General features: G+C 39.5%; 1 protein-coding gene across 5 annotated transcripts in view; it reads right to left on the minus strand.

Moving 5' to 3' along the window:
• Positions 1–6,490: 6,490 nt before the first annotated feature.
• The window catches only part of PSEN1 (presenilin 1), a 64,136-nt gene continuing 44,801 nt past the window's right edge, over positions 6,491–25,825 (minus strand). For all 5 annotated transcript variants that reach the window (XM_045564407.1, XM_045564380.1, XM_045564388.1 and 2 more), the window contains 6 exons: positions 25,448–25,668; positions 22,595–22,693; positions 16,395–16,481; positions 13,072–13,245; positions 8,881–8,999; positions 6,491–7,764 (listed from right to left, as the gene is read on the minus strand). In XM_045564407.1, the coding sequence (XP_045420363.1) occupies positions 7,609–7,764; positions 8,881–8,999; positions 13,072–13,245; positions 16,395–16,481; positions 22,595–22,693; positions 25,448–25,668 (856 nt within the window). In that variant the 3' untranslated portion in view covers positions 6,491–7,608. The remainder of the gene's footprint in view (positions 7,765–8,880; positions 9,000–13,071; positions 13,246–16,394; positions 16,482–22,594; positions 22,694–25,447; positions 25,669–25,825) is intronic.

Genomic DNA, 25,825 nt, shown 5'->3' on the forward strand with positions numbered 1-25,825 from the left:
CATTTCAACATTTTAGAAAATCTGAAGAAATCATACACTCATACTTATATCCATAAATTATAAATAAATCATATGGAAATTCAGAAATCATACATCTAGCCCATGTAAGTTAAAACCCAGTCATCTCACTAAATATTTAGGTTTTATGCTATTTTATGGCATATGTAGATAAATCTAGTTAGTATACAGAAAAATGTTTGCAAACCTGAGCGCAGGATAACGTTGGGAAAATTTCTCCTGTTTCCCTGACAGGGCTTTGTGTCCCTCACTGTGATGTCCATGGTATGGGATGCACTAGGCCTTGAAGTCTTCACTTAAATTCAAATATTTAAAGGTAGCTGAATATATTTATTTAGCTCCAAGTGTTGTTTCCACCTTTCTTTTTTTTTTGAGACAGGTCTCACTCTGTCACCCCCGCTAGAGTGCCGCTAGAGTGCGGTGGTATCGTCGTTAACTCACTGCAACCTCAAATTCCTGGGCTTAAGTGATCCTCCTGCCTTAGTCCCGAGTAGCTGGAACTACAGGTGGGTACCACTGTGCCCAGCTAATCTTTCCATTTTTAGTAGAGATGCTCAGGCTGGTCTCTTAACTCCTGACCTCAATCGATCCTCCTGCCTCGGTCTCCCAGAGTGCTAGGATTACAGGCCTGAGCCACTAGGCCTGGACTGTCTTCACTTTTCAATGATGTGTGTACATCCAGCTTTGCGTTTAGTCTGGCACCCAAGAAAACTAATCATAACCAGAATGTTACTTGCAGGTCCACCTTGAGGTGCTCTACGGGTTTACCCCATCAAGGTGAGAAAATCTTTTCCTCTTTTGCATGAGAAATTGACCTTGGGTTTACATAGAGTCTGTATCAAATCCTACATAACTAAAATAATTTTAGAAAAAAAGAAAAAACAGAGGCAGCAAGAGTATGTCACCCTTTCTTCTAAAAACTGAGGCTGTCCCTGTCCCCTTGAGCAAGCGTGGCACTCCACAGAAGGGACAGAAGGCCAGCCACGGAAAACAGTCCATAAGCTACAAGGCCCCTGTGGCAGACTAGGTCACTTTCCTCCGTGGTTTCTAGAAGTCATGCGGTGAAAGAGGTATATTCTAAGTCAATGTAGAAAAAGATTTGGTTAGCTAATTGGATTTTCTTCTGGATAAACCGTCACCTTTATTCAAAAACCAATTATCCTCAGGTGTCTGCCACATATTTCTTCCTGCCTGATTTTGTTTTTAGTATAATATATGTTCTTTGCCTTCTTGGCCAATTCAGGCTCTTCCGTTCTTTCCAAACTCAGTTCAAAATTTCGTTTCTGGAGAAAATTCTGATTTTAAATCCCCTCTTTGTGGATCTCTCCTTTACGCTGCGTTCCTGTTTAACTGACATAAGTGAATAATGTACTCGCTGTCATTTCACTGTCAACCGGACCCTAAGCTACTCCCCACACAGCACACGGGGGAGTCCCCAGGGAGAGTGGAGTGGTCTGGGCACACAGAAAGCTTTGGTGCTTACCTGTTGGTGCAGGACACCCGGCCTCATTACTGTTGCTTCTCGACAATGCTCAAGTTCCTTCCTCGTTCTCATCAGCAGCACCACTGTCAGGGCGCCTGAAGATCAGAATCCTTCCCCCTGATGTGGACAAACCCTGATGCCTCTGTAGCGGACTCCAGTGACACTGCCTACGAGATTCATGAAAACAAATGGTGCCTCCGGTTCCCCAAGGAGGGAACGAACACTCCCTGCTTCCTGATGCCCTCAGCTACCGGGCCAGGAACGCATCCACCTCGTACCTGCTCCTTTTGAAGACAGTGGTCAACTGTGGTTTTCCTGCTACAGATTTATTTCTGATCAATCATCCCCAACATTGCATATGTTATTCACTGTTTAGAAACAAAAGGTTTTCTAGAGTTTTAGGATGGAGTGAGTGGACATTCTGTGCTATACTAGGTCAATAAAAATAACATTGCTCTTTTCCATTAGTGTGACCTACATAGTAATTTCTTTTAAGATAGTCCTCTAGCATGTGAAATATCTGCATTGTACTATAACATACATGTTCTATAAATGTATAATGTTTTCACAGTATTTACATTAATGTGAAAGTTTCCAGAAAAAATATTTTTCAGAAACTGTTAAGAATAGTTGTTTTAAGGCTTTTTATTTATTTATTTATTTAGAGACAGAGTCTCGCTCTGTTGCCCGGCTAGAGTGAGTGCTGTGGCGTCAGCCTAGCTCACAGCAACCTCAAACTCCTGGGCTTAAGCGATCCTACTGCCTCAGCCTCCCGAGTAGCTGGGACTACAGGCATGTGCCACCATGCCCGGCTAATTTTTTCTATATATATTTTTAGTTGGCCAGATAATTTCTTTCTATTTTTAGTAGAGACGGGGTCTTGCTCTTGCTCAGGCTGGTCTCGAACTCCTGACCTTGAGCGATCCACCCGCCTCAGCCTCCCCGAGTGCTAGGATTACAGGCGTGAGCCACCGTGCCTGGCCTGTTTTAAGGCTTTTTATAAACAGATTTAATATTGCATCCTTAAGAGGTATGGCCTGCTATCATCCATGCCACTTATTACGAGTGAAGAATAGAAACAATGCATTTCTGTTCCTAAACTGTTTCTTGATAACTGCTGGACAATTTTCAGAGTTGCACATTTCAGGCAGTCATCAGATTACAGACAACCCAATTTACGACATCCTGTACTTATGAACAGGCTCCCAAGGCTCCCCATAAGGATCATTTATAATTAAATGATTAAATTAATAATTCGGGAACTAGTTTCTTCCACACACATAAACCCACCCACGTGGTGTAAATGGTTCGTTGGCGCAACATCTTTGCGCTAGCAGCTAGTCTCATTGTCTGTAGTCGCTTACGTACAGCATCACTTTTGTCTTAACTTTTTAATTTAATTTTGTGAGTTTTTTCCCCTTTGGATCGTGCCTCCAAAGCGAAAGCCCATTGCAAGTCCAGGAGAGCCTGCAGCGAAGGGAAAGGTGATTACAATGGAAATGGAAGTAGAAATAATCAAGCGTTCAGAGAAAGGCCAGGCGCCATCACTCATTGGGAAGGCATTAGGCTTCAGTCGCTCGACTATCAGAACAATTATAAATGATCAGGTGAGAATATTGGAACATGTGAAAGGCGGCACTCCAATGAAAGCATCAAATATTACTAAGCCGCATCGTTGGCTTGTTGATTTGGTTAGAAGATCAAAATAAGCGTAACATTCCTATTAGCCTAGGAATTAAAAGAAAGCACGGTGGTTTCTGTAACTTATTATGACAGTACAGGGAGGGGTATTATTATTGTTCTAGTATTGCACCCTATTACCACACATGAGCCGGTACAGTATTGTTATTATTACCATATATGCGCTGTTCATCAGGGATCCAAGTTACATACAAATCCAACCTAAAGATGTTCTCAGGGACATCTGATACGTAACTGGGGGACCACCTGTATAATACTTTCGTGTAAAAAAACTAGCACAGCTGGATTCATGTGGTCTTTATTAATTGGACAAATACAGGAAAATCTGCAATCATCTATCAAAATTATATCTCACCAAGAATTTGAAAGGTATTTATACAAAGGATGTATCCACAGTCTGTCTGAATCAGGTACAAAGCAGTGTCCATAGAAGCAGAAGCCAGACAGTGAACACGTGAGAGTAAATGACCCTGCTGAAACTCTCATCTCAGCACCCACCCCAACTGCACAAACAAGACTGTCCTGCACTCACCACTCTATATAGTTGATTTTGAAGCTGCCCAGTTTCAACAGGTATGTATTTCAAAAAGAAAATTGCTTTCTGGGAAATCTTTCCAGCTATACAGACCAAGTGGAAATGCCAACCCCACATCCAGGGGCCCAGGGTGGGCCCAGTGCCCAGCAGGAGGTGTTCCACTGCCCAAGGCCCTGGGAGAAGGCTCTAGCTTTCAAGAAAAGGGTTTATTTCAGCACCAGGGTGCTTTTCAATATGCAAATCTGAGGTATTGCCTACCAGAGGAGACTGTTCAGATGATAAGTAGAAGGTTCTGAGCTGGGAGCCTGATGACAGCCTTGTTGGCACACTCTGGTAGGCAATTTCAACAAGCCTTGTGAAGAGCTGAAACCAGTGTTTTTATTACTCTCCTGTGTTTTAGGAATTTACAAAGAGGTGAGAAGATCATATAGATCACTTCTGAGCTCACAATTATAACGATGATATTGTATTGTTTCCATCCCAAGGGCAAAACCAAATGTCCAATTTTCAAGTCTCTTTCCAAATTCAGGCTTCAGAAAACCTTTGGAGGTAAAGAGAATGGCCAGTCAGACTGTTCTTTATAGACTATCCAAAAGCAAATTTAGAGAAAAAGGAGTACTTGAAGGATTGGTTTCTGAAAGAATCAAGTCACCTTTGTAACATCAATTTTGTAAGCCCTCAGTAATGGCAGCTGTGAAAAGTGGTTATTGACAAATACCCAGTAGTTTAAAGAAGTTAAAGTGTCATATACCAGAAAACCAGAGACTACAGCTGCATTCTGAGAATGTGTCTTATGCATATTTGCATCCTTAGATGCCAGCACCATGCCAGGAACACAGAAGACATTGAACAAACCTTTTCATAGTGGTTTCTGAGCTTTTTTTCTTCTGGGGTTAGATTACAAATGGTCAAATATACAAAGCCTCGTTCTGGGGTTTGGGATCAGAGGCTTCCTGTAGACGCCTGACCCCAGGAGACTTTATTGGGTAGTTTAACTTCTGTTTCACATTATATAAATCATGACCAAGAAAACATGTTATAATACATATATATAATGTATATTATGATATTAATACATATTACATATATATTAAGTTATCTGACGCCAAGTAAAGAAGAAGTACTAAAGTATTATTTGTTTGGGCATTTATTATAGAAGGATTTGTAAAATCAGAGGAACATTAAAAAATGGGGACCCAGGAGTTTAAAAGTGAAAACAAGTCGGGCATTGTGGCTCACACCTCTAATTCCAGCATTCTGGAAGGCCAAGGCAGGAGGATTGCTTGAGGCTAGTAGTTTGAGACCAACCAGCCTTAGCAACATAGCAAGACCCATTCTCTACAAAAAGTAGAAAAATTAGCCAGGCAAAGTGGCGCATGCCCATGTGCTACACAGGAGGCTGAGATGGGATCACTTGAGCCCAGGAGTCTGAGGTTACAGTGAGCTATGATAATGCCACTGCACTCTAGACTGGGCAACAGAGAGAGACTCTGTCTCAAACAAACAAACAAAAAAAGTAAAAACACTGTCCCTTTAGCTATTGCTTCTGGAGTGAAATCAATAAATTGCTTATTATGACTATTTTCTTCCAGGTTGTTTAGAATGCTTCCCATTCTCCATTTTTTTCTGACTGAGCAAATTTAGTCCTTCAGAGTGAGAGCTGTGACCCTAGGACCACACAGCTGAGACGTGGCTCAAACGTGAGGAGAATCACTGCCATCTTTCTACATAGGATGGGCTTAAACACGCACACCCCATATACCCTCTTCTGCGGGGAAACTCATCATGAAAGACACATTTGGAACCCTCAAGAATGCTTCCAATCATAAACCGGCATTCGAGTGGCCTTGTTGCAGCTGTGCTTTCTCGAGGACAACACCCATGTTGCCATGTGTCTGAGAGGAGGAAAAGCGTGAATCTGGGAAAAAGGGACTAAAAGGAAAACATAAATGGAGATAACAGAACCTACTACTCTAAGTCCCACTCTTTTTTGGCATAGCTCTTATTTTTCCTGCTGTTCTTAACTGCCTATTCTATGCCAGTTTTCACTTACACTCAAGTTAGTACATGAACACTACTCCTGGTTAGTTTTTTATGAGAAGTATCTCATGACAGAAAACAAATACTCTAAACTCCAAAGAGAACTCCAAACTGGATCACATGATAGGCTGGGAGAGAAAACAGCATGCAACAGAGGAAAAGCCAGCCTTTCTTCATCCATAAGAGGAAACTAAGATTCTCAGAAATGCTTACCATCCATCTGGTCACCATGGCTGAGGGTTCTCTGTGGCGAAAGGAGGGCCGTGCCCCAGCAAGGCTTCATTTGGAGCTGTCATGTGCCCCCAGGCTGATGGCTCTGTGCACCGAACTGCGCAGAGACTGAACTCCACCCCACTCCGCTGCCCGATTCACACAAAGGCACATTGACAGAAATGTTTAGGCAGACAGGAGACCACAGAGCACCCATTGTGAGGTTCCTGAGGAATAACCTGGATCTCCTTCACACCATTAGTGCATTCTGTCCCCTTGGCCGCTGGAGGCCCCTTCTTTCTCCCTCTTGGCAGCTGGTTCTCCTCCCGACCCCAGGTTCTCCTACAGCTCACCAAGTGATGGCTGTCTCCAAACTCTTGCTTTGTACTGATACAACTAATTCATGATCTTATAAACCATCAGTTTTTGGCTGTTAGTACAAATTCTGACCTACTGTCAGAGGCAGTGGGTAATAGGAAAAAAAGAAAAACCAGGACAGAAAATGCTTCACCAGCCATTTTACTCTTCTTTAATTCTACTGTCTTTGGGTACACATCATATCTGCTATGGAAGACAGTATGACAGCAAGGCTGATAGCACTGATTCATAACACGTTCTTTGCATCATACAAAGAATAAAATCCTAGAACACCAGTATCATTTGCTACCATGACAGAGCTGCCTTATTTGCTGCAGGAGAGGACTGCTTGCATGGGAATGGAGGGAAGAGGGACAGAGGAGGCATCTTGGGGGAAGTGAACCTACATGTATGTCTAAAAATTAGGAATTTGGTGGAAAATCCAGAATTAACTTAAGGATGATAGGGAACTGTTGAGCAATATTTCCATTATTTTCAGAAATTACTGAATTTGGAACCTGAGGCTAACACTTTTAGGATAAAGCAACCTCAGATAAGTTCACACTGGCCTTGGGAAGAAATGGTGACCAAAGATGGTAATGAGTTTCAGTGCTTGAGAACAAAGATGGTCAAAATCAACCTACACATATGACTTGACTCAAAGTGGGGGACAGGGGAAGTCTTATTTAAAAATTATAAATCTGCAGCAAAAAAGTCTGGAAGTGAAAGAAAGCGTGAGCCCCTTTCCACCTCTCCATTTTGCTGCTGGTGCCTGCTCTCCTCACAGTATCTCCTGCAAAGGTTCAGAATTCAATTAATATAGATTTATTAGGTTGATTTTCAACATGTAGTTTAAGATGAAGAGTTGTTTGGTTTAAACCACTTCATTTAACCTTTTGGTAATGGTAGTCCTGAGAGTCTGCAGTGTTGGTAAAATCTCCCTGTGACAAAGGGTCAAACCGTTGAGGGAGCACAGCAACTTCTTGGCCCATCACATTTCCTTGTCCTTGTCCCTCAAATCTGGTAGTTTTGCACCGAGGGACACAGTCCACCACGATGAAGAATGTTCAAAACCATTTTCTAAAGATATCTCCTTCCAATGTCCAATACTGCAGGTGGTCAGGAAAACTTGGAAGGAAGCTGCAAAAGTCCAGCCAGGAATCTTGACTTTGTTAGATGTGGACATAGGAAAATCACCTTTGTCCTGCCCAGATTTTATTATAGTCAAAGGAGAAACATTGATGGGATTCTAACTGCAAATGTGCTAGATATAAAACTGATGGAATGCTAGTTGGTCCATGAAGGGCTGTACAAGATAATCCGTGGCAAAGTAGAAAACAAGCCCGAAGGTGATAGAGATTGGAAGAGCCGGCAATGCTTTCTTGAAAATGGCGAGGAGTAGTAACGTAAGGCACAAACCCTGCGGACAGGATGGGAAAGACACAAACTCACACATAATTCTGAAACCATTTTCAGGCAAAACAACTCAATCACAAGTCTTCATTTTAACATTTTTTTAAAATTATGATTTAAAAAAATCCTTTTAGAGACAGGATCTCCCTCTGTTGCCCAGGCTGGAGTGCAGTGGTGCCATTATAGCTCACTGTAACCTCAAATTCCCCCACCTCAGCCTCCCAAGTAGCTGGGACTACAGGTGTGAGCCACCATGCTCAGCTTTGGTTTTAACTTAGTTAATTGAATATTTTCCTTTGCGGTTAAATTTTAGAACAAATATTTCATTAAATCTGGAAGAGCTGCCATGAAAAAAAAGTAGCTTCTTGATTAAAAAGGAAACATTTATTTCTCTTTGCTACAGTTTACTAGGCTCACACTGTGGATATTTTATCTCCTAATTATAGGAAAGGAATAGAATTTGAAAATAACTATTTTTTTTTTTTTTTTTGAGACAGAGTCTTGCTCTGTTGCCTGGGCTAGAGTACCATGGCATCAGCCTAGCTCACAGCAACCTCAAACTCCTGGGCTCAAGCGATCCTCCTGCCTCAGCCTCCCAAGTAGCTATGGCATGTACTAATTTTTCTATTTTTAGTAGAGATGGGGTCTTGCTCTTGCTCAGACTGGTCTCAAACTTCTGAGCTCAAGCAACCCTCCTGCCTCGGCCTCCCAGAGTGCTAGGATTACAGGCGTGAGCCACCACACCCGGCCTGTTCATCTCTTTAACACCGACCTCTAGCAGAGCTAATTTCATACACATCTTTGCTGCTGAGCTTGAAGCAGTGGTTCCCAATCAGAAGTACTTATCAGAATGTCCTGGGGAACTTTGAAAAACTACACAATTAAAACAAATTAAATTAAGAATATCTCTGGGCAGAGCTCACAGTTTTAAAAGCTCCCAGGTGATTTTAATGTGTGGCCAGGAAGGAGAACTACTGAGGTGAGGTCCATTAACTGTGTTTTTAAAAAGCTCCTCGGGGGACTGGAACACTTAGCCCACCTGGGATTAAAACAGACCTGCCTTTAAAAGGATAATCAGTTTTGACATTACGAGTTCTGACACATTTTATTAGTGTATACTTACAATTAATATGGCTACAAAACACGCTATGGTTGTGTTCCAGTCTCCACTGGCTGTTGCTGAGGCTTTACCAACCAGAACACTGTAGAAAATGAAATCTCCCAATCCAAGTTTTACTCCCCCTAAAAAGGAAAGATTATGAATATAAAAAAGTTACTCTTTGCTATGATTTCACAATTCAAAAATATCACTGCCTTACTCCACCCCACATTGAATGAGAAGTAAATGATACACTTAGGCTTTGGCTAGGTTTTCTTTCTTTTTTTTTGGTTTTCAACAATAGGAGTTTCAGATTCTATGTGACTGACTCTGGAATCTTAACAGATGCCGCTGTTATTGATCAATAACAACAACAATAATAGTAATTGTAATCTATCAAATGCCTAGCTTATACTCAATATTTATACTAATAAATTAATAAATTCTTATATACCCTTATGAGACAGGCATCATCTTTCTTTTAAAAAACAGCTTCACTGAGGTATAATTTCTTTTTTTTTTGAGACAGAGTCTGGTTCTGTTGCCCGGGCTAGAGTGAGTGCCGTGGCGTCAGCCTCGCTCACAGCAACCTCAAACTCCTGGGCTTAAGCAATCCTACTGCCTCAGCCTCCCGAGTAGCTGGGACTACAGGCATGTGCCACCATGCCTGGCTAATTTTTTTCTATATATATTTTTAGTTGGCTAGATAATTTGTTTCGATTTTTAGTAGAGACGGGGTCTCGCTCTTGCTCAGGCTGGTCTCGAACTCCTGACCTCGAGCGATCCGCCCGCCTTGGCCTTCCAGAGTGCTAGGATTACAGGCGTGAACCACCGCGCCCGGCCACTGAGGTATAATTTCTTTTAAACTTTATCTACTGTAAGATTCAATGATTGTGGAAAACGTAGAGCTGTACAGCCATCACCACAATCTATACTCCCCTCACCCCTGTAAGATACTGCGTACCAATTTACAGTTAATACCTGCTCCTACCCCAGGCCTTAAGCAACCACTGATCTGCTTTCTATGTCTAGAAATTTGCCTCTTCTAGACATTTCACATAGATTCATACAATATGATGCTCATACTCATACAATATGAGGCTGGCTTCTTTCAGTATAATATTTTTGAGGTTTATCTACGAAATTGCATGTGCCTGTTCCTTTGTATTGCTGAATAGTTTTCCATTGTATGGATATACTATTACTTTGCTTACCCATTTACCAGTTGATGGACATCTGTGCTGTTTTGAGGTTTTGGATATTATGAGTGATGCTGATGTAAACATTTGAGTGCAAGACTCTGTGGGGATAGATTATTTTCTTTCTATTGGGTAGACTCCAAGGAGTGGGATTGCTGAGATACGGTAAGTTTAGGTTTAGCTTTTTAATAAACTGCCAGATTGTTTTCCACACTGGCTGTGCCAGTTTACATTCCCACCAGCAACACAAGAGGGTTCTAGTTTCTTCATATCCTCACCAACACTTGGTATTGTTAGTCTTTTTAATTATACATATTCTGATTAATGACACTGAACATCTTTTCATGCACTTATTAGCCATTATATTTCTCCTTTAGTGAAATGTCTGGTCAAAGCATTCCCTCCACACCCACCTTTTTTTTTTTTTTGGAGACAGGTCTCACTCTGTTGCCTGGGCTAGAGTGCAGTGGCATCACCATAGCTTATTGCAACCTAAAACTTCTGGGCTCAAGTGATCCTCTCACCTCAGCCTCCCAAAGTGCTAGGATTACAAGCATGTGACATCACACCTGGCCTCCATATTTAATTTGGACAATCTTATTAAGTTTTAAGTATTTATTTATTTATATTATTTTATTTTTTTGAGACAGAGTCTTGCTCTGTTGCCCAGGCTAGAGTGCCGTAGAGTCAGCCTAGCTCACAGCAACCTCACTCCTGGATTCAAGCAATCCTGCTTCACCCTTCCAAGTAGCTGGGACTACAGGCATGTGCCACCACGCCTGGCTAATTTTTTCTATATTTTTAGTTGTCCAGATAATTTCTTTCTATTTTTTTTTAGCAGAAACGGGGTCTCTCTCTTGTTCAGGCTGGTCTCGAACTCCTGACCTTGAGTGATCCTCCAGCCTCGGCCTCTTAGAGTGCTAGGATTACAGGTGTGAGCCACCGTGCCCAGCCTATGATGATAACTTTGAGGGCAGAAAAAATATCAGCAAAGGCAAGTTAAACTTGGTGTAAGAGTAGGCAATTATGTCTAGTTCCCCAGGAGTAGGAAAGTCACAGGCTGCAGCTGAACTTTGACATCTGGAAAACTCAGCCAAGCAACAAAGTCATGAATATGCCCAGGGAAAGTTCTGACTCAGTTAAAAGCAGAGCAAGCTATAAAAAGTGTTCTGCTCAAACTGAAGTATAATGTCAAGGTCATAATAATTAATGATTGGCTGGGCACCGTGGCTCACGCCTGTAATCCTAGCACTCTGGGAGGCTGAGGTGGGTGGATCGTTTGAGCTCAGGAGTTCAAAACCAGCCTGAGCAAGAGCAAGATCCTGTCTCTACTGAAAAAAAAAAAAAAAAACATAGAAAGAAATTAGCTATGAGTGCGTTGCACACCCTCTGGGGAATGGTCATGCTTGAAGGTGCAGACCCGGGGAGGTGGGCGGGGGAGGGGATGGAGGTATGACTACATGATGAGTGCCAGGCGCACTGTCTGGAGAATGAGAATGGACGCGCTTGGGACTCTGACTCGGGGGGATGGGCGGGACATGGACAATGTATATGACCTGAACTTATGTACCCCCATGATGAGCTGAAATAAAAAAAAAAAAAAAAAGAAAGAAATTAGCTGGATAACTAAAAATATGTAGAAAAAATTAGCCTGGTATGGTGGCTCCTGCCTGTAGTCCCAGCTACTTGGGAGGCTGAGGCAAAAGGATCACTTGAGCCCAGGAGTTTGAGGTTGCTGTGAGCTAGGCTGATGACACGGCACTCTAGCCAGGGTGACAGAGCAGGACTCTGCCTCAAAAATAAATAAATATAAATAAAAAAAATTAATCATTAAATAAACTAAGGAATCTAGGTGTTTGTTTCTTTAAAATTACTTAATATTTTGTTGTAATGTTTTAATCGAATTTCACTTTTGTGAAAACAGGAAAACTGAGGATACCTTAGTTGTAAAATGTGCTAATCTCCTTATTCAATACATCAGATCTCTAAGACTAACTGAAGAGATGACTGAGCCCTAACCAAGGGGCTCTAATGACTGATAGATAATGTTCCTAAGAAGTCCTAAGTGCTAACTTAAATCTATCAAGTGGAAACACATCTTAGACACTAAAGAAATATTTGCATTTCTGCCAATATTCTTAAAATTAATAAAATGTAGTACTTGCCAACAAAAGGAATAACAATGTAAAAGATTATAACGTGCAAATCCACAGATCTCAGTACAGCAAAGAGTGAAATATATTAATGAAATTTTTGTAGACAAATATATTACAGCCATGAAGTCTTACTGGAATAATTTCAAAATAATCTTTTACTTTATAAAATAAATGCCAAAAGATCAGGCTGTAAAAGGCCAATTTAAAACATCTGGGCAGGTCTGATGGTAGTGGGTTATCAGAACTTATTATTAATAACATTATCATCACTAAAGTTGGTATACAACCCCCTACTGCTAAATTTGACTGGCTTTTAAAAAATGAAACAGGCCGGGCGCGGTGGCTCACGCCTGTAATCCTAGCACTCTGGGAGGCCGAGGCAGGTGGATCGCTCGAGGTCAGGAGTTTGAGACCAGCCTGAGCAACAGCGAGACCCCATCTCTACTAAAAATAGAAAGAAATTATCTGGCCAACTAAAATATATATAGAAAAAATTAGCCGGGCATGGTGAGGCTGAGGCAGTAGGATTGCTTAAACCCAGGAGTTTGAGGTTGCTGTGAGCTAGGCTGACGCCATGGCACTCACTCTAGCCAGGGCAACAAAGTGACACTCTGTCTCAAAAAAAATAAAATAAAATAAAAAATAAAACAAAAAATAAAAAATATGAAGAGCAAAATTTTGCCTATTAGTAAACTTAACTGTAACAAAAGTCATCAACTATTACTGATATTTCTCACTAAAAGCTACATATGATATAGAATTAGACTGTAATGCTCTCAATTCATTTTATTCTTAGAGAGGTTGATAATGTAGCTACCTAAAGAAATCCAAGACTTTGCAACATAGAGAAATGCACATACTTTCCTCTGGATCTTCACTGGCTGGGATGCTGCTGGAAATTTCCTGGACAGCAGCTCGTGACTCCGATGTAGAGCGATGAGGTCCTAGTTGACTGTCCCTTTGGGCTTCCCACTCTTCACTGAAGCCGCCATCATCATTCTCTGCATCAGCATCTTGTGACTCCCTTTCTGTACCTTCAAGAGAAAGTGGAAATTACACTCTAATGCTTAGAAAAATTTCTTAATACCTTTAAGAAAATTATACAGACACAGTAACTACCTGTCACTGTATTATTAATAACTAAGTTAGCTGGCTCTTAAACCACGAAGCTATGGGCTGTAGTAGTGCCTGCTGGTGGCTTCTCCAATCACCATTTTCCTCCTGATTTCCTAAGGGCAGAATCCTGATTCATTCGGGTTTCCACCCCTCAACCACATGACTCCGGTGGTAAATCCTGACCAACCCAAGCCAAGCGTGGTAATCCCAACATTCCTCTTTTCCCAATGAAAGCTCTAAGGCTGTGGGGTTGTGACTCAGTATGAGCCAATGAGTGGTAAGGAAAGGTCTGCTGGGAATTTTGGGGAAATTTTCTCACTTTTTAGAGAGATTCAAGGAAGAAACAAACACTTTCTTGCCCTGGATGTTGTCTTATCTAGCTGCATATGATGCCTGGCATGACAGTGGTGACCATGAGAAGCAGTGAGGCTGACGACCAAGCCTATATGCTAACAATGGCAGAGTAGGAAGATGGAAAGAACCTGGACCTTTGATAACATCAGTGAGCTACAAAATTAACCCAATAGATGCCTCCGGACTTCCTGTCATGCGAGAGAATATATTTCATTCTTTATTTATGGCAACTGAGTTGGATTTTTCTGTTCTTTGTAGCTAAGTTTCCTAACTATTAGCATGCACCACTGGCTTGACTGACTAAGTTATAAAAGTGGATTCATTATGGTAGGAGAAGGGAGAAAGGAAGAGGAGTGAATTGCATTATAGGCTAGTTGCTTTGTTGTAATGCTTGTCAATCTGATTGAAAATGGTGAGCATGACAGTCTGGAGAAACTTCCATACATTAAAAATAGTTAAAATATTAATCATAAATGAAGCTCAAAACATTTTTCTTCCCTTATTTTTTATAAAAGTAATACACGTTTATAGCAGAAGTAAATTTACTGTGAATAAGTAAGTAAAGCTTGTACACGTCAGGGCTCTTACTTGAACAGACTTCCTCTGGGACAGCCCCAGTAATTTTGTATTGGTAGTTTTGTATTCTTTTTCTTAACCAAGTCTCCACAAAGCCCGAATCTTCCCTGGTTCAGAGTTTATAAAATCATTTAAGAATAAGACTTACAAATAAAAACAGCAGCCCCTGTTTGGCCCCATCCCTTCTCACCCCTGATCCTCATTCTTCCTTTCAACTTTTTTTAGCTGTTTCTTTCGGTATTTACCTCCATAATTAATTATAAATAGCATGCTCATCGTGCTCTGTCTTAATCTTTTAATTTAGGTGACTTATTCATTTCCTAGAGGGAAGATGAAGCATTGGCTCTCATCCTCTTATGCATACATACTCATTAACTCCTCCCATTTTCCCAATGTCATCATTTTGTTAAATTCAGCTTTATTAATCATATTATCACTATGAAAATAATATTTGCAACTAAACTACTTTGCTACAGCCAGAATATATTATAATTACATTTGCTTTTTTGAACAACTTTTTGTTTTCTCTGGATAACTGCCTCATTTTTTCCCTTGATGGATCTCTATATAATACCTATGTCTAATTTATCCTCAAACTCTCTGATAGAGTTCAAACACATCAGGTAATCTATCCATTCTATTATTTTTTTTCCCTTGCACAGACATCCCTATTGGAGCCCTATGTCTTTTTGTTCCAATCTAACTTCTAGTTTCACTAACACCGTGGTTTTCAACTATGGATGGCACTAGAGGGTGTTTGGAAATAACCAGAATGGAGGAGTTTTTGGTTACCACAAGGCCTTGGAGCCACCATTGGCATTTAGTGGGTGAGGGGCCAGGGATTCTAAATATCTTGCAATGTGAGACGAAATCCCACACAATGAAGAACTGTCCCACCTAAAATACCAGCAGCACTCTCACTGAGGAACTCTGAAGTTCATCCTGCCTTCTCACCTCAAAGCCTTCACCCATGCATTTCCTCTTTTGGAAAGTTCTTTCTCCACTGCTATTATCACTTCCTCAGGGAAGCCCTCCTTGACTTTCCAGAATACTTAAAATTCCTCTACTATAAACTTAATTATTTATGCAATAATATGTTGAACGTCTGTCTCCCCAAATATATTATAAGCTCCACAAGGGCAGCGCATGTCTTGTTCAGTGCTATATCCCCAGTGCCTGGCAACGTACTGGGCACACAGGTGCTCATATAAACTCACAGACAATTAACCTTTTAATTCTCTTTAACTGAACACAGGTTAACATAATAACCAGGGTTGTAGCAATTGTTGCCAATACATTTACTACTTTTCTACTAGGTCTACTACTGGTCTAACTCCACCTTGTTCTGTTTTCTTGCTCCCTGTAGAATGAAGCCTGATATCTTTGGGTCCCAAATATGAATTCCCAACTCAAAGTGTCCTCCCTGAAGTTACCCAAATGCTAACCCTGCAGTTTTCTTGGTTCTACAAAACCTCAACTCTCCCTTTCCTGATAAACAGCAATTCAAGACCTTTTTTCCTCACTAATCTTTATTTTTCCTGTTTTTCAGCTTCCTCATAAGATTAGCCCTTTGTTTTGCTTTAAACATTTTCCTGTCTTTACCATTTATATTATGCTGTTATTCCTCAACTCTTTCTAATAAAAACTTCTAATTTGTGTTATTAATATCTTCTGTAGTAGCCACAATGGGTCTTTCACTCTTCTATCCTAAGCCATTATTATTCTCTTCCAGAAAGTCACATCCACTGGAATATTTGACCTTCTCAGTATAAACACTACCACATCTCAAATCAAATTATAGTTAAGTTACTCTGGCCATGTTAGATAAGAGGCTCTCATTTTACATGTTTGGAGAGAGAGAGCTCTTACTTTTTCTTTAAAAAATCATAGCCTCAACTTGAACCTTTCCATACTATACTAGATATTCAATAGCAGAAATCTCAACCTAGAGTGCCTTAGTACTGTTGGGTCTGGAGTATCTGAACTCCTTAAATATTAATCTGTGTATTTACTGGGCATTGCCACATCTTTCAAGAAATTCTCAAAGGAGTCCATGATTGCTTCATAACCCACTGTTAGCCTGTAAGATGACAATGACCATGAAAAAGCAGGATATTTCCAAATAAAAGTCACCTACTTTGTGCGTTATACTTAGTGTTTTTGGATACCCTCCTTTGGGCTTCTGGGTCTCCTTCTGCCATATTCACCAGCCACACCATTGTTGCTGTTGAGAAAGACAAAATTCCAGGTAAGCACTGGAAATATGTAGGGAAAGTATATGAATAGACAGTAGTAGTCAGTTACTTCTCTATACAAATCACTAATCTTCTTAATGCTGCTTTAAGAATCCTTAACAATCAAAAATAAATGTATGCTAAAAACAATGATTCTCTTTAATTTTATCAGGAAAAAAAATTCTGAAACTGAACAGTGTAGTATTCAAACTGCAACTGCTACCACAAAACTGTTTATCATTGTTTATAGTCCCTGAAAAGTAGCCAGAAGGAAAACTGTTCAGGCTAGCAAAATACCACTGGAATAATAGCTGGACTAGCTGAATGTCATAAACAGCATCTCCTCACTGATGAAAATTACTTATTGGAATTAAATTCAAAGACAAACTGGGGTTCACAAAAGCCTCAGAAGACGATTATAATTCTAAAGATGAATGAAGGAAATTTCCTTCATATTATGTCTCACTTTTGGAATGTTCAATAATCCTAAACCATGTTTTAAATGTGGAGAAGAGGCCAGGCGTGGTGGCTCATGCCTGTAAACCTAGCCCTCTGGGAGGCCGAGGTGGGTGGATCGCTCGAGGTCAGGAGTTCGACACCAGCAAGAGCAAGACCCCGTCCCTACTAAGAATAGAGATAAAAAAAAAATTATCTGGACAACTAAAAATATATATAGAAAAAATTAGCCAAGCATGGTGGCGCATGCCTGTAGTCCCAGCTACTCAGGAGGCTGAGGCAGTAGTATCGTTTAAGCCTAGGAGTTTGAGGTTGCTGTGAGCTAGGCTGACGCCACGGCACTCACTCTAGCCAGGGCAACAAAGTGAGACTCCATCTCACAAAAAAAAAAAAAAAAAAAAAATGTGGAGAAGAAAAAAAAAAGTTAAAAGTAATGAACATAAAGGGGACTGTCAACTGGCCTGTGTCCCTTATATTGAAATACATACATAACAATATACCTATATAGATCTAGATATGCACACATATCTCTAACACATTTTAATTAAGAGACAATGTGAATACTTTAAAATGGTGCTTCTTTCTCTTATATATTTCAGGTAGGAATGAAAAATGGAATAATCCCTATTGGAGGGGAATTTGATAACATCTAACAAAACTACATGTGCATTCAACCTTCAACCCAGCAATACCACTTTTGGGAATTTATCCTGAAAATACACCAACAATAATAATACAAAAGCACATACAAATAAATATGTGCCATATGGAGCTATAGTAGGAAGCAATTGCCAGCAACAACCTCAGTCCAATCTGGTCACAGTAAGCAATTTTAAACAAGATACTTGGCATCTATGTCTCTCTGGTTTTTTATCACTATAATTGTATAGTTATATCCATGTTCCTAACACTCTTAGGTTTCTTGAAGAAATACGTAGCCAAAGAGGCTGAAATTCTGTAATAGCCAAACCTACTTATTCACCACAGCCTTGTAATTTCTGAAGTCAAACAGGTTTCATTATATGATAACCCAACTAACTGATGAAAAGTCAACATAAGCCAGGCAGGCAATACACTGTTTAACTAGATCCAAAGAAGAAAAACAGAAGGGCAACCATCACATACACTGTTCATGTATTTCTATACTGTTTTTGGCAATGAAGGTAACAGGTATTTATTTTCCTTTCTTCATGGAAGTATGAACAAATACAGTTACAAACCTTTCTGTTTTAGCATTGAATATTATGATGAAAATAAGGGGTCAGATAACTTTTTCTCTAAAGGGCCAGAGATTAAACAATGCAGGCTTTGTGAGCCACATATTCTTCCTTGTTCTTTTAAACAACCTTTTAAAAATGTAAAAACTGGCCCGGCACGGTGGCTCACACCTGTAACCCTAGCACTCTGGGAGGCCGAGGCAGGTGGATCGCTCGAAGTCAGGAGTTTGAGACCAGCCTGAGCGAGAGCAAGACCCCGTCTCTACTAAAAATAGAAAGAAATGATCTGGACAGCTAAAAATATATATATTTAAAAAAAAAAATTAGCTGGGCATGGTGGTGCATGCCTGTAGTCCCAGCTACTTGGGAGGTTGAGGCAAGATTGCTTGAGCCCAGGAGTTTGAGGTTGCTGTGAGCTAGGCTGACGCCACGGCACTCTAGCCCAGGCAACAGAGCAAGACTCTGTCTCAAAAAAAAAAAAAAAAAAAGTAAAAATCATTCTTAGCTTACAGGCTGTACAAAAATAGGCCATAGGGCCAGGCATAGTGGCTCGTCTGTGATCCCAACACTTTGGGAGGCCAAAGTGGGACGATTGCTTGAGGTCAGGAGTTGCAGACCAGTCTAATGAATGAGACCCCATCTCTACAAAAAATTAGCTGGGTGTGGGGGTGCACGCCTGTAGTCCCAGCTACTCGGGAGGCTGAGGCAGGAGGATTGCTTGAGCCCAGGAGTTGGAGGCTGTAGTGAGCTATGATGACGCTACTGAACCCCATCCTGGGCAAAAATCAGACCTTGTCTCCAAAAAAACAAAATAAAAAAAACAGGCCATGGGCCACATTTGGCTGTAGGCAATAGTTTGGTGACCCCTGATGTGATTATTATAAATTATATATTTGTTGAATGAATTAATAATACTAAAATAATATCCAATAAACCACTTTTCTATCACCAAACATCTTAGCTCAATAGGAAAATATGCAGTTTTAAAAATTTACATAATATAAAACCCTACAAACTGATATGAAATCAAAGGAAAGCTTTATATAAAATGATCTGTCTCAAGGAATTGTTAGCTTCATTTTTAGATAAGCTTCCTGAGTAGACCATCTCTGCTAATGACTATGAAGGAAGAATGAGTTAGTTCAAAGAGTAGGTATACATTTTTCATGCCAGATGATAGAAATAAAAAACAAAATTGCTCGTACATTTCCTGAGGATAAAAGCCTTTTGAAAACTGACTACCCTTAACTGGGAGAGAGTGTAAAAATGCACAAAAGGATTGTATTTTTAAAGAATAAATAGCTGAGAAGACTGACTTTCATATTCACGTTTATATCCACTTCCGGGGAAAAGTACTGATTAATGTTACTGTTTTCTTATATTCTGTTAAAACACTAACCAGTACTTTTCCCCAGAAGTGGATATAAACATGAGAATTCTGTATACACAGACACATCCACACATATACAGCCTCCCTTCCCCACTGTCTCCCAAAGGATATTGCATATACTGCTTTAAATCCTCTTTTATATTTAACATATATAATTTTGGACATTTAAAAAAACAGTTGGACATATACAGAGCACCCCATTCTTTCTGATAGCTGCACAACGATCCATTGTAGGAATGTGCCATAATTATTTGAAAGCGCCCCCTTCTGATGGACACTCAGGTTCCTTCACGTTTTTCTCTAATACAAGCATTGCTTCAGTGAACATACTTCCATACTTCTGCAAGTATATTCCTTAGTCTAAATTCCTAGCATTCACTATTAACATTTCATGTAACATTTTGTATGCACAAATATAAATTACATAATTAGATTTTAATTTCCAGATACAACATGGAAGAAGCTGACACTCAAATGTTCTCTAAGAGAAAAATGTTGATGCTCAAAACTTCATCTGCTCTTTTCTGCCAATAAACATAGTAAGCACTTGCTAATAGATTTACGTTGGAAACAGAGTAAAAGATCCTTGCATTCCAGACAGCTGTTCTAAAACTTTACCAAACTTCTCCAACTATGGGCATAACCCCACATCTCTTCCACTTGCCACAAATGACTAACATCAGGTTCACCAGAAAGACTGAGGTCAACTAACAAGTGCTCCCAAATTTACCTCCCAATATTTCACTATATCTCACTCTCTTCTGCTTTCCTGTCTTCCTTTTCCTTCCTTACAGGTATTTCCCTGTTCTAGGCCTAACTCCTCTTCCTGAACTTTTAAAGCAGTTTCTACCTGCTTTGCAGATAAGCTTGCTCTGCCTGTTAAGATTTTTTTTTTTTTTTTGAGACAAGGTCTTGCTCTGCTACCCAGGCTAGAGTGCCGTGGTGTGATCACAGCTCACTGCAGCCTTAAACTCCTGGGCTCAAGTGGTTCTCCTGCCTCAGCCTCTGGAACAGCTGGGACTGCAGGCCCATGCTACCATGCCTGGCTAATTTTTTTAATTTTTATTTTTTTTTGTAGAGACAGGGTCTCGCTATCTTGCTCAGGTTGCTCTCAAACTCCCTGGCCTCAAGGAATCTTTCTGCTTTAGCCTTCCAAAGTGCTGGGATTACAGGTGTGAGCCACCATACCTGGCTGAGACAGGAATCTTTCACATAGTGGGTGGTATTTACTATACCTCTCCTTCACCACTTGTTCTCTGCCTACACCATCACTTCCACTGCCAGCACCAACAAAACCAGATACACACACACCTTCTTCCCTTTGGAATACTGTTTCTGGTCCTATCATTTTACAGAAATTGCTCTCTTCAATGTCACTAATGATGTCTTAGGCACCAAATCCTGTGTAGTTTACTTAGTCCTTAGTCCTCTTTATCTTCAATGACATTTTTTTTTTTTTTTTAGAAACAGGGTCTCACTCTGTCACCTAGGCTGGAGTGTAGTGGCGTAATCATAGCTCACTGCAGCCTCCAACTCCTGGGCTCAAGCACTCCTCCTGCCTCAGCCTCCCAAAGTGTTGGGATTCCAGGTGTGAAACACCCATGCCTGGCCTCTCTTCTACTTTTACTTGAATCACTCACGCACTCCCAGAGCTCAACTATCACCTCTATGCTGATGTTCTTCAACTTTGCATCTCTAATATCAACCTTTTCCCAAGCACTAGTACTTCATTTCTAAACTCCTGCTGAAAATTTCTACCTGAATGGCCCACAGGTACCATAAACTAAATTAGATATGGGCCACAATATATATACATATATAACAGATTCCTCAAGGAAGAAAACATTTATTCTTCATCACCTTTCCTTCAGGCTTAAAACTTCTATACTCAGTTGCTAGGAACTACTGATTCTACTTCTGAAATCTCTCATCAAGCCATTCTCTTGATTGCTACTGCCAATGCCATCATTCAAACTCTATTTTCCAAGTAGATCATGGCAATATCATCTTAGTAATGCTTCCCATGATCTCAGCATCCACCCTCTCCAATTCATCTTACACTACGCTGCCAGCTTGCAAAGGCACGGCTCTGATCAGATTGTTCTTCTGCTTGAGAACCTTCTGATTCCCCAGGGATCACTGAACAGCACACAGATACCTAAACCAGTCACTCCTTAGTATCCTTGATCTTGCCCTAATCTGCCTTTCCAAACTCAACTCCTAGTATTCTCCCCACTTCATACTCCATGTTCTAGTCAAATTGAACACCTGAAATTTGATAAAGATGCTTTGCACTTTATAACTCCAAGCTATTTTTTGTGATGAGCTCACTTTTAGAGTCAACTCTTCCATCTCTACTTATGAAATCCCATCCACCCTTAAAAGCTTTAAACGAAATGCTGCCTCTTCCACCAAGCCTTCTGTGACTCCCCAGCCATATTTTCCCTTTTTTGAACTCTCTCTGCACTCTGATTGTATCTCTTGTAAATACGATAACACTCTGCCTCGGATGTTGCTTTTTTATATACTTGTCTTACCTCACCTCTAAATTGTAAGCAAATGAGCTCTGAGGGAAGGCAAAGTATCTTAACCATCTTTTTGGTTTTCCACAGCACAGATAAGGTTGATGCTCAATCAATATTTACTGAATGATTAGGAAGGGCATAACTCTAAAACAAAAAGAGACAAACACATTCTGAAGGAACAGTATAATTCTTTCAATAAACTAGGGCAAGATTCACCTGTAATATATATGTATACATAAATGTTTAATAACTCTTGACTAACAGTTTTTTAAATGGAAACACTAGCTCTCCAACCTCTAAATATTTCCTTTCTTTCCACTCATACTGAAAACTCTCTTGAATCAACGTCAGGTAAAAGACAATGGTTTGCAAGAAAAAGCGATCTGCAGGAGTTCCATTAATGCTGTGCATTTAAGATGAGAAAAAAGTACCACGATAATGACCACAAGTACATGTGTTAGAGTTCCTATAAATTCTAGGCTGATTACTAATTAAATATCATTCTCAATACTTACAGGAGTAAATGAGAGCTGGAAATAGAGTTTCATTTCTCTCCTGAGCTGTTTCAACCAGCATACGGAGTGGACCTTTTGGACACAAAACAGCCACTAAATCTAGAAAGAGAAAAATACAAAAGGCCTCTGATAAAACATATGGGCTAAACTTGTAAATGAGTGTGTTAGAGAGGAATTAACCAAAGGAAAAGGTTTAATTTTTTGTTTTCATTTACACAAAAGATGTCGAAAGAATATGAAATAAATGGCAGGTAAACTGGTGGAGGAAAAACAACCTAAACAAAATAAATAAAACCACACAGAAGATCTCTAACAATTTCATTTTGGGTATGACTGCTATTTGCTTAGTCTATAGTGTATCATTACTGGATTCTAGGAATAAGTCTTCCCAGTTTGAAGGAAAGAGGCAGAGATAACAAGACATACTATTCTAGGGCAGTTGTCAATCTACGACAAGCAAAAATAAGGACAAGTCACTTCCAAACAAATCACCGCTATGAGCTACAAATAGAAGCTTTACTCCAACAGGAATTTCATAGAGGGGATTTGACTGAACTTGTCAAAATATGAAGAGCACAACAGAAAACATTCATCCCTTCTCCTTTTTAAAAACAGTATTATGTAGATAACTGAAATAAGAGGACAATAAATTTGAATAAAACAAAATAATTAATAACTCTCTGAATGATAAAGTTTAGAATTTCTTTAGTCTCCAGGCAAATAAAAGCACTTTACAAACATTCAGGTCTCAGAACACATGTGGCTGAAATAAGTAGCTTATTTTACAAAAATAGTAATTCAGAGAAGAAGCAATATGCCTAAATTTTTCTTGATTACACCATTACTTCTTTTCATCAACTGCAATTTTTCTTTCATTTTCTGTGTCATGAAAATTCAGAATATAGAAATATAAAAATAATTTCAAACATTTAAAAATATAAAACAGGTATAGCTACATTTGTAAAGGAAGAATTGATAGCTTGTGTTGACATTATTGTCATTTAAATGCATTTAAATAAAAAAACTTCATGCCTTGAAGTGGTCAGGTCTCCTTGTAGAATAGTAACATAGTACAGTAATAAAACACACACACACACAGACACACACAAAGAAATCTCTATTCTCGCCATTCACACTTCAATTTGTTTGAATAAGGGAAATTCTGTCTTGCTCTGAAATAATGGGATTTTCAGCTTGTTTGAAGCTGCCACATCCTGTAACTGTTTTGGTTTTATGACATGTTCTCCCTAATAGAATTGCTAAATTATAAACTCACTTATTTTTTAAAGTAATTGAAGTGAATTAAAATTAATTTTGCTTGGAAAATTTCCAGAACAATCTTTGTAACAAATTACAGCATCTTGAGACCTTATAAAAATGAAGTTGAGAATCACTACTCTAAATATTAGATACAAAAATCTCTTAAGCTCTGTAGAAATAATCATTTGCATTATGTGCAGACAAAACAGAGGGTTGATGGCAGAAATAGCCTAATAAGGTAGAAAGCATACTGGACTTGGGAATTCAGATTCTAGATCAAACAGTTTATGCTTAGGCAAATAATTCACCTCTAAAATACTCCAAGTTTCTTAGCAGTAAAATAGGGACAATAACTACCTTCTTTACTTTATAGAATTATATAAAAAAATAACAACTAACATTTACTGACAGATACTGCTCTAAGAGTATTAGTGTATTACATGTAACACATAATTTAATCTACAGAGTAACTAAGACTTAGGGGTTGAGTATCCTATATCTGGTCAAACAGCCAGTAAGTGATGAGTAGAAGAGTCTAGATTTGAACCCAGGCATTCTGTCTCCAGAACTGGCATTCTTAATCACAGCTAAGCAATAAGAGATGAGTACTTTGCAAACCATCAAGTATTTTATAACATAAGGTCATTATGAAGTCAGGCATAGCAAGTATATGAATTCTATAGTTCCATGACAAATTATTCAAATACAAGAACAGAACCAGTTCAATTCTATTTCCACAGACTGTTTCTTCCTCAATCAAATGGAGATGATGAGGTTTCCCAGCATAGGCCACCAGACATTTTAGTAAGTTATGAACAGTGATAAAAGAGTATGGCCTTACCATATAGAAACTACATACTGACCTCTGAAATCAGATCTCTTTTTAGCTTTCATGCAGGGCAACAGCCACAGAGTATGTACCAGTACAGCTGCTTCAGTTATTTATGCTGGGATACACTTTGTTCAGGACTCACGTCACACTGGTTGTTACAGAATTTGAATCTTACACTGCCTAAATAAGCTTAATTCTTAAGAGTGATTCTACTTAAGTTACCTTATAAGAAGTAGGTAACCTAATTTTGATTTTAAAAATGAACTGAGCAATTTACACATCAAGCACTTTGCTTGTTCTTTTAAACATATATTCAATTCACTAAACTCCTACAACCCAAAGAAGCACTGTTCCCAATTTACAAATGAGGAAACTGAAGCTCAAAGAGCCTGAGTCAGTTTCCTAAGGTCATAAAGACTGTACATGTTAGAGATGGAATTTGAATCTAAGTCTTCTGACCAACAGTGCATGGTTCCTTCCATCAGCCCATCACCAAGCTAAACTGGTGGCAGTAAAAAAACATTTAAAAAAAACTCAACCTCAAAAATTTTGAAATCTTTATATGAAAAAGACATTATAATTACTCCTTGCCCTTTAGAATAAGATCAAGTGAAAAGATACTATAGCCAATTAATTATTTACTGAAGAGCTATAGGCTATAAATGTTACCATTTTCCCTAAGTCAAGATAATTAGATGAGGAAGAAAAATATGCCAGTGAGACATTTCTGTAATGAACAAATTATTAGTCTTGAGTTTTACCATATACTGAGATTACAGCCAAGATGAGCCACGCAGTCCATTCAGGGAGGTACTTGATAAACACCAGGGCCATGAGGGCACTGATCATAATGAGATATGCCTGCTGGAGTCGAAGTGGACCTTTCCAGTGAATGGAAATCATTCCCACCACACCAAAATTCCAGATCAGGAGCGCAACAGTAATGTAGTCCACGGCAACGTTATAGGTTTTAAACACTTCTCTGAAAAAAATTAAACAGATTTTAAAAGATTTATGTACAATAATGTTTGTTTTGTTTTTTTTTTAAGAGATAGGATCTCACTCTGTCACCCAGGCTGGAGTGCAGTGGCATGATCATAGCTCACCGTAACCTAGATCTCCTGGGCTCAAACAATCCT

This window comes from Lemur catta, chromosome 1 (genome assembly GCF_020740605.2).
Source record: "Lemur catta isolate mLemCat1 chromosome 1, mLemCat1.pri, whole genome shotgun sequence".
Taxonomy (NCBI): domain Eukaryota; kingdom Metazoa; phylum Chordata; class Mammalia; order Primates; family Lemuridae; genus Lemur; species Lemur catta.